This window comes from Hypanus sabinus, chromosome 23, assembly GCF_030144855.1.
Source record: "Hypanus sabinus isolate sHypSab1 chromosome 23, sHypSab1.hap1, whole genome shotgun sequence".
Classification (NCBI taxonomy): Eukaryota; Metazoa; Chordata; class Chondrichthyes; order Myliobatiformes; family Dasyatidae; genus Hypanus; species Hypanus sabinus.
The window spans coordinates 50,631,179-50,641,315 of record NC_082728.1 but is presented as its reverse complement, the minus strand read 5'-3'; the positions used below and the strand labels follow the sequence as shown (position 1 = coordinate 50,641,315).

The 10,137-nt window shown below is 41.1% G+C and overlaps 1 protein-coding gene across 2 annotated transcripts in view; it reads left to right on the top strand.

The window, feature by feature from the left end:
• Positions 1-10,137, top strand: part of LOC132380187 (voltage-dependent T-type calcium channel subunit alpha-1G-like) — a 319,151-nt gene that overhangs the window by 170,008 nt on the left and 139,006 nt on the right. For both annotated transcript variants that reach the window (XM_059948872.1, XM_059948871.1), the window contains 2 exons: positions 137-237; positions 7,180-7,303. In XM_059948872.1, the coding sequence (XP_059804855.1) occupies positions 137-237; positions 7,180-7,303 (225 nt within the window). The remainder of the gene's footprint in view (positions 1-136; positions 238-7,179; positions 7,304-10,137) is intronic.

Genomic DNA, 10,137 nt, shown 5'->3' with positions numbered 1-10,137 from the left:
AGTTACCTGTATTGCTATGAAAGAAATCACTTACTGTATTGTTCTTCAAATAGAATCTTCCTACGTTCAGTAACTGGAAAGAAACCAACACAAAATCTGGACACCAGAGCTGACATGTGCTACCTTGTTTCTGCAGACCAAAGGAGCACGGTTGCTGGCATGGATTCAAAGCAAGCTGCCACCCTGTTTCAAGGAGCGGGAGGGCTGGTCACTCTTCCTCTTCCCACCACAGTCCAAGTAAGAAATTAAAAACTATGAGCCTTTGCTGTTAATTAAAGGAATTAATTGCCAGAAAGTGCACCCGACCACCCCAGCTTTTGGAGTTTAGATGCTCTGATTCTCTGGATAGCTGGCTGATTCCTTTAAAGATTCTGGTCCCCTCCGCTAATTGGTGGCCATGCTTTTGCACTAAGATTTGGATGTTTAAAAAGCACCTCAGTGCTTGATCGTCAGCTCAGCTTCCGTCCAGTCTGTAATTGCATTTAGGATTTTTGTCTCATTTGGATTCTTATCTAGTCAAGAACCCTGTTCTCGTCTCAGTCTCAAAATCGTGTTTGATTCTAGTCTTGGATACTACAGTATTTGGGTCCTTTCCATCCTCACTGGGCCTCTAATCACAGATAGGGTGGTTAAGAAGGCACGTGGTGTGCTTGCCTCTATTAGTTTGGGAAATGTTGAGAAGTCAGAAAGTTATGTTGCAGCTTTATAAAACTCGAGTTAGGCCGCTTCTGGAGTATTAATTGCCCCATTATAGGAGGGATGTCGAAGTTGAGGATGTGGAAGAAGTTTACCAGGATGCTGCCTGGATTAGAGGACATGGGCTAACAAACTTGGGTTGTTTCCTCTGGAGTGGCTGAGGGGAGATCTGATAATAGTTTATAAAATTATGAGAGGCATAGATAGAGTAGACAGACAGTATCTTTTTCCCATGGTTGTAACGTCTAATACCAGAGGGCATGTATTCAAGGTGTGAGGGGGTAAGTTGAAAGGAGATGTGAGGGGCTAGTTTTTTTTTACACGGAGTGGTGGGTGCCTGGAATGTGTTGCCTGAAGTGGTAGAGACAGAAACATTAGGGACTTTTGAGGGACACAGGCACATAAATGTGAGAGAAATGGAAGAATATGGATATTGCGTAGGCAGAAGAGGTTAGATTAACTGGCCATTTCATTACTTATTTAATTGGTTCAGGTCAATATTGTGGGCTGAAGGGCTTGTCCTGTGGTGTACTGTTCTATGTTCAATGCTCTGTGTTGTAAGACAACAGTTTTACTAAAAACAGCAATAGAGTTTACAGGGCAGAGTCATATTGGTTTTAGCCTGTTGGCTGGAGTCATCATTTATGATCACTACAGTGTATGTTTATTGTAGATGTGATGGGGAGAATCAAATGAATTCAGCGAAGTATAGTAGGGTCCCAGTGCTGAGGAGAACTCAAAGTGCATTTTAGAAAGCTCTGACAACCTTGGACAGGAGGCAAGGCTGGGAGTGGAGCCCCACTTCAAATCAGAGCTGCCATGGTCTTGTAACAGCTGTTAAATATCGCTTAGGTTTGATTTAAATAATTAAAAAAGCATTCAAAGTGAAATTAAAACAAACTGTTACACCAGGAAATAATATCAAACATAAAACCAAAGCAAAATAAGTAAAAATATGCTTTCACATCTTTTCTTCTCTAATTATAGTGCTGAGAATCTCCATTTAAATCAAAGTGTAGAATGGGAGAGTTATCTCCTGTTATCACCTTTAATATGTGCAGTCAATCTTCTTGATCTGCAGCCCATTGTGTAAATAAAGAACAAGTGAAAAAGCTGAAGCTTAACTGATGGTTTTTAAATTACATGTTTGCACATGAAAGAAGTTTGTGCTGTGGCTACTGGTGAGGAAAGCTGCGAAGCTGCAGCTGCTGAAAGGGCTGTCCTTAAAGCTTTCAATTTTTCTTCGACTTGAATCAGATTCCTGACAGGTAAATTGCATGGAGATTTAAAATAACTGATGAAAGAACAAGAAGGGAATTTAGGAGTACTTTTCCATCTGAAATGTTGGTGAAAGGAAACACATCTAGAAAAGAAAAACTAATGGAGAGCTATGGAGAAAGACCAGGGAGTGGAACAAATGGGTAACCCAGTCATAGTCTGCAATAATGTTTAGGAGGAATGGTTCTTCACCTCCTGTGTTATTTTCTTGCTGTGATCTCCTAACACCTCTAGTGAAGCTGATTGAATCCATAATTTTGTTCAGCAAATTCAGGCGAGATTTAGTTTAATTTGATATTGTGTCTGACACAGACATTGTGGACCGAAGGGCCCGTTCCTGTGTAGCACTGTTCTGTGTACTATGTTCTAATTAGTTGGAATGATAATTATAGTTTGACATAATTATAGAAAAAGTACTGTTTAAGGTTTATTGAGTTTGTTAAAATATGAAGAATGGGAGAGGCATATTCCTTGGTGGAATTCGAGAGATGCCACACTGCAGTTAATACTCCTCAACATATTCCACACCGATATGTCTATGTTAATTTTTGGACCTATGTAGCTTAGAGTGGCTGAATTTTCTGACCATAGACATTCCTGTTCAGCCCTCGGTGGTGAGGAGGTTGACTGGTCTGAAGCTAAAATCGAGGTGCTTAGACTATTATTAAAATGTGTTTCTCACTTGAAGCCCTGGAATGTTGTTGCTGTGATAAATGTGTTGTAGCCCAGGGAAAAGTACACACTCAGGACAACAACTACTTTTTCAGGTTTTAATTCCTTTATCTGTTTTAGATGCTTAAGTGCCAGAAGAGGGTCTTAAAACAAAACGAACAACTTTACAATCAGGACCTGCTGTTACAATCTCCATTTAACCTTCAGTCCACACTTGTGTCTCGACCAATTGCGTATGCAGTATAAAAATACAAAGAAAATCGCACAAAACTAATACAGTACTAATACGGTAGTGGCAATTCTGAAGAAACACAATACAAACAAGATTAGAATCCCCCCCCCCCCAACCCTGTACTTTATACATAGCAGCGAAAAATGTAAGCAAATACACCTCATCTAAGAAGTCTATTACTCTTTAGTACACACATGCCGAACCCCCAAACGGCGACTAAACATTCATGTTACGCGGTTACATGCACAATCAGTCATGATACAATAAAGTTAGACAAAAGGTACACTTAGGCACAACTTTTACAAGATATTGCCTGGTAGGTAAATTACAGGATGACTGACCTACTTGGCCGGTGAGGAACTTTGCAAGCCACGCTATCCAGCATCGAGTTCTTAACTTCTCAAAATCTAAAGCATCTACATGTAAGACATGTCAAATTACTGATATTCTCGATTCGCCAACAAGCATAAATGAATTCACATGGATATTGTAAATTAATGCTCACCTTTCCTCACCAAGCCCAATACCTCTGGGGGGTCTCGACTCCAACGCCCTACCAGCTTTGGCAGCAGAAAACAAAATGGTCTCCCCACTATCCTGCCCATGCGTAATGACGTCACCATCTCCACTTAAAGGCACAGACGACTATTCTAGCACTACCCGGATGGGAGTACACTTTTAACGATACTGAATAAAATTCATTGGTCACCCGGTTACATATGAACAACTGTAGATTGGTGACCAATAACTCTCACAATTTACATTTTGTTAACTTTAGGATAGGTAGCACAAAAAATACCCAATCTCAGGATTGCTGCCTGTGCCACGTACTTGCAAGTGCAAGAATAGCATGATCAGGTTTATTAATGTGTGGCTGACAGACTGGTGTAGGGGGCAGGGCTTCAGATTCCTGGATCCTGTACAAAAAGGACAGGTTACAACTGAACCCAAAGGAGTCCAATATCCTCGTGGAATCATTTAATAGAGCTGTTAGGGAGGGTTTAAACTGATTTGGCAGGGGGATGGGAACTGGAGTGATGGGGCTGAGGAAGGGGAAAGCAGAAATAAATCAAAGATAGTGTGCAACAGAGATTATAGAAAGAACAGGCAGGAGTTGAGGCTTAATCACACCCAGTGACTTGAGTTACAGGGCAATAGTGGCTTGGTGCAGCTAAAACAGAAAGCAACAAATACCGGACTGTGAGTGTTGTATTTGAATCCACGCAGCATAAAGAATAAAATAGACAATCTTGGAATTCAGCTACAGATTGGCAAGTATGATGTTGTGGCCATCTCTGGAACTGGATAATCGATGGCTGCGATTGGGAGCTGAATGTCCAAGGATATGCAGTGTATTGGAAAGATAGGTTAGTTGGCAGGGGGGTGGTGTGGCTCTGTATATAAGAAATAATAGTAAATCATTGGAAAGGGATGACATAGGATTGGAAGGTGTAGAGTCTCTATGGGTTGAGTTAAAAAATGGCAAGGGTAAAAAGACCCTAATTGCAGTTGTATACAGGCCTCCAAACAGCAGCTGGGATGCAGATTATAAATTACAGCAGGAGATAGAAAAGGCATATCAGAAAGGCAAATGTCATGATAATCACTGGGGATTTTAACATGTAAGTGGATTGGGGAAAACCAGGCCAGTACTGGAACTCAAGAGAGAGAATTTGTAGAATGTCTAAGGGATGGCTTTTTAGAACAGCTTGTTGTTGAGCCCACGAGGGGATCAGCTGGGCTGGATTGGGCGTTGTGCAATGATCCAAAGGTGATAAGAGAGCTTAAGGTTAAGGAACCCTTAGGGAACAGTGATCTTAATATGATCGAGTTCACTTTGAAATTTGAGAGGGAAAAAATAAAATCTAATGTGTCGGTATTTCAGTGGAATAAAGGAAAATACAATGGCATGAGAGGGGAACTGGCGGAAGTTGACTGGAAAGGGACATTTGCAGCAAAGACAGCAGAGCAGCAATGGCTGGAGTATTTTGTGAAAAATGAGGGAAGTACAAGACAGGTATAGTCCAAATAAGAAGAAATTTTCAAAGGGAATAAAGACACTACCGTGGCTGACAATTGAAGTCAGAGCCAAAGTAAAAGCAAAAGAGAGGGCATACAAGGAAGATAGAGGATTGCAGAAGGAAACTAAGAAGGTCATTTGGAAGTAAAAGATGAATTATGAGAGGAAGTTGGCGACTAATATCAAAGAAGATACTAAAAGCTTTTTTTAAGTATATAAAGGGTAAAAGAGAGTCGAGGGTAGATATAGGATCGATACTAAATGATGCTAGAGGTATTGTAATGAAAGGTGCAGAGATGGCAGAGGAACTGAATGCGTATTTTGCATCAGTCTTCACAATGGAAGACATCTGCAGTAGACCAGACATTCTAGAGTGTCAGTAAAGTGAGGTTTGCGCAGTGAAAAGTACGACTTGAGAAGGTGCTTAGGAAGCTTATTGGTCTGAGGTTGAATAAATCTCCTGGACCTGTGCACCCTAGGGTTCTGAAGGAAGTAGCTGGAGAGGTGTTAATGATGATCTTTCAAGAATCGATAGATTCTGGTGTTGTACCAGATGATTGGAAAATTGCAAATGTTATTCCTCTATTTAAGAAGGGTGGGAGACAGCAGAAAAGAAACTATAGATCTGTTAGCCTGACATCAGTGGTTGGAAAGTTGTTGGAATCGATTGTTATGGATGAGCTTACAGCGTGCCTGAAAGCACATGACATGGTTTCCTGAAAGGAAGATCCTGCCTAACAAACCTACTGCAATTCTTTGAGTAAGTTACAAGCAGGGTAGACAAAGAAGATGCAGTAGATGTGGTGTACTTTGATTTTCAGAAGGCCTTTGACAAGGTGCCGCACATGAGGCTGCTTAGCAAGATAAGAGCCCATGGAATCACAGGGAAGTTACGAGTGTGGGTGGAGCATAGGCTGATAGGCATAAAACAGAGAGTGGGAATAAAGGGATGCTATTCTGGCTGGCTGCCGGTTATCAGTGGAGTTCCACAGGGGTCGGTGTTGGGACCACTGCTTTTTACGATGTATGTCAATGATTTGGACTACAGTATTAAGCGATTTGTGGCTAAATGATAAGATGATAAAGATAGGTGGAGGAGCAGGTAGTGTTGAGGAAACAGAGAGCCTGCAGAGAGACTTAGATAGTTTAGGGGAATGGGCAAAGAAGTGGCAAATGAAATACAATGTTGGAAAGTGTATGGTCATGCACTTTTGTAGAAGAAGTAAATGAGCAGACTATTATTTAGATGGGGAGAGAATTCAAAATACAGAGATGCAAAGGGACTTGGGAGTCCTAGTGCAAGATAAAGGTTAGTCTGCAGGTTGAGTCAGTTGTGAGGAAGGCGAATGCAATGTTGGCATTCATTTCTAGAGGTATAGAATATAAGAGCAGGGGTGTGATGTTGAGGCTCTATAAGGCATTTGTGAGACCACACTTGGAGTATTGTGTGCAGTTTTGGGCTCCTTATTTTAGAAAGGATATACTGACATTGGAGAGGGTTCAGAGAAGATTCACGAGAATGGTTCCAAGAATGAGAGAGTTACCGTATGAGGAACGTCTGGCAGCTCTTGGGCTGTATTCCTTGGAGTTCAGGAGAATGAGGGGGGGATCTCATAAAAACATTCCAAATGTTAAAAGGGCTGAACAGATTAGATTTGGCGAAGTTATTTCCCATGGTAGGGAATTCTAGGTCAAGAGGGCACGACTTCAGGATTGAAGGACGTCCTTTTAGAACTGAGATGCGGAGAAATTACTTCAGTCAGAGGGTGGTAAATCTGTGGAATTTGTTGCCACCAGTGGCTGTGGAGTCCAAATTATTGGGTCTATTTAATACAGAGATAGGTAGGTTCTTGATTAGCCAGGTCATCAAAGGGTATGGGGTGAAATCAGGGGAATGGAGATGACTGGATGAAGTGGATCAGCCCATGATTGAATGGCGGAGCAGACTTGATGGGCCAAATGACTGACTTCTGCTCATAAATCTTATGGTCTTATTTCATCCATTTTAGCAAAATTTGCCTCTGAGAAATGAATTATCTTGATTTTCTGAGTAATATCGGCAGTTGGCAAAGAATATCCAATATTTTTCTCACCCTCTATTACTTGTTGATTTTTATACCATTGGAATTAGATTCCCCCTACTTGTGGTATTATATCCCTTAATAATTTTTAATTTTAACAATAGTGTTGGTCACTCAGTTTAGTCGTTGGTTTAGGATGATAATTGCAAATGACAGTATTTGCTTTATGCTGACAAGAAATGCATATATTTCTTTTCTAGGTTTCGACATGTTTGCAGCAGAATTATTTCACACAAGATGTTCGACCACATTGTTCTTGTTATTATCTTCCTGAACTGCATCACTATTGCCATGGAGAGACCGAAGATTGATCCTAAGAGTGCAGTAGGTTTTATTTCTCCATTTCATTCTTTATAGCTTCTTTATTTTCTATTGTTATTGTGAAAACCATGGAATGAATAATGGTCATTTAAAGAACGCTTAATTAAAATCTTAGTTGGTTTATTATTGTGACATGTACCATGGTACAGTGAAAACTTTGTTTTGCATCCCATCCCTACAGATCATTTCATCATATTGGTACATTCAGATAGTACAGGGGAAAAGCAATAACAAAATTAGAATACTTTATCAGAATAAAGTATTAGAGTTACAGAGAAAGTGCAGTGCAGCTAGCAATAAGTTGCATATCCATTGTGAATCGAGTCCACTTTATTGTTCAAATGGTTGATTTAATATCAGGGTACATATACAGTATAAAACCTGAAATCCTTACTCTTCATAGGGACATCCACAAAACAAGAAACCCCAAAGAATGAATGATGGTAACATCAGAACCCCAAAGCCCTCTTCTGCTCTCACACCCAAACAGCAGCAGAGGCATCGATTCTTTCCCCCACCATGCAAGCAATAGCAAAAGCTCCCAAAGAGACCTTGGTCTAGAGTCCATCAAAAACTACAGACCATAACCCAGCACTTTGGTATCTCAGACAGGCTCACTCTCACCAGTGAGGGAGAGAGTGATCAGTCCTGCAAGATAGAGAGCGGAGACCTACAGCTCACTGTTCCCTGTTACAATTTTCCACATCACTTCTCCAAGCCCCCTGACTTGGGGACCGACACACTCTCACACTCCATCAAGAGAAAGAGGTGGGGGGGGGGAGATTGCTTGAGTACAGGGGCCTTCTTCCATCAGCAATGCACAGCACCTGCTGTCCCACAAAACTTGTTACTTCACAATTGATTTATTAAGCATTGATAGAACAAAGAGAAATTGAAAAAGACAGTGATAGAGGCCCACTAAGAGAAGGGAAAGCTTAGATTAAAAAGTAAGAACTAAGAAGCTAAGATGACACTGCTTTATGCTGCAGCTCTTTTATACTGCAGATATAAGGAAAATTCCCTTCCAATTTGTGGATAAGTGTTAACCAACGGGATAGCTCTTATTCAAATAATGCAGACCACAAAAGCTTCCAGAGCTTTCCAGAATTATACCGGTATCATACCTATATAGAAACTCGAGGAAACATTGAACTACTATGTATACTTACTGTGACCACTAGGAAGCATAGTAAGCAGTTACTTGTATATAAGTAATTGTATAAAATATAAGCAAATATTAATTGTTAAACTACAAAGGAAATTAATTAGACAATTAAACCGTCTAATCAAAGAATTAAACAACCAAAACCTTATCATGTGACTAAGTGATATTTATAAGATCAGTTGGGTTCTGATCCTGATTGTGATTCAAGAATCATGTCGGAAATCACTGGAATGCTGCAACTGCACCAAGAATTATGTCTGTCTTGGCTTTGTTGCAACTATAATCCACCAAACTGGCAAGACTCAGTCCAGGATACAAAAATAACAGTGACCATTTTGAAGAGTAACCAAAACACACTGGTAAACACCATTCAGCAACCCACTATTTTGTCCATTTTTGTGTGTCACCTGACCCTCGTTGTTGATAGAGCATTTCAACTTCTTGTCCTCCTTCTTAGGCAATCCTTGAAGGGAGGGGTCATCACAGTCCAACAGCAGGAATTCCTCCTTAAACCCTTAAAATCTTGAAGTCTATCTTTTCATTTGTGTTTGCAGTGACTGCCTTCACTTTATTAGCAGGTGTATAATTAGGAATGTGATAACAAGGATTATGTCAATTGTTTAGTATCATAGATCATAGAATAATACAGCACATTAAAGGCCCTTCAGCCCACAATGTTGAGCTGACCCTCAAACCCTGCCTCCCATATAACCCCCCACCTTAAATTTCTCCATATACCTGTCTAGTAGCCTCTTAAACTTCACTAGTGTATCTGCCTCCACCACTGACTCAGACAGTGCATTCCACGCACCAACCACCCTCTGAGTAAAAAACCTTCCTCTAATATCCCCCTTGAACTTCCCTCCCCTTACCTTAAAGCCATGTCCTCTTGTACTGAGCAGTGGTGCCCTGGGGAAGAGGTGCTGGCTATCCACTCTATCTATTCCTCTTAATATCTTGTACGCCTCTATCATGTCTCCTCTCATCCTGCTTCTCTCCAAAACTCCCTTAATCTCTGATCATAATCTATACTCTCTAAACCAGGCAGCATCCTGGTAAATCTCCTCTGTACCCTTTCCAATGCTTCCACATCCTTCCTATAGTGAGGTGACCAGAACTGGACACAGTACTCCAAGTGTGGCCTAACCAGAGTTTTATAGAGCTGCATCATTAAATCGTGACTCCTAAACTCTATCCCTCGACTTATGAAAGCTAACACCCCATAAGCTTTCTTAACTACACTATCTACCTGTGAGGCAACTTTCAGGGATCTGTGGACATGTACCCCCAGATCCCTCTGCTCCTCCACACTACCAAGTATCCTGCCATTTACTTTGTACTCTGCCTTAGAGTTTGTCCTTCCAAAGTGTACCACCTCACACTTCTCCGTGTTGAACTCCATCTGCCACTTCTCAGCCCACTTCTGCATCCTATCAATGTCTCTCCGCAATCTTCAACAATCCTCTACACTATCTACAACACCACCAACCTTTGTGTCGTCTGCAAACTTGCCAACCCACCCTTCTACCCCTACATCCAGGTCGTTAATAAAAATCACAAGAAGTAGAGGTCCCAGAACAGATCCTTGTGGGACACCACTAGTCACAACCCTCCAATCTGAATGTACTCCCTCCACCGCGACCCTCTGCCTTCTGCAGGCAAGTCAATTCTG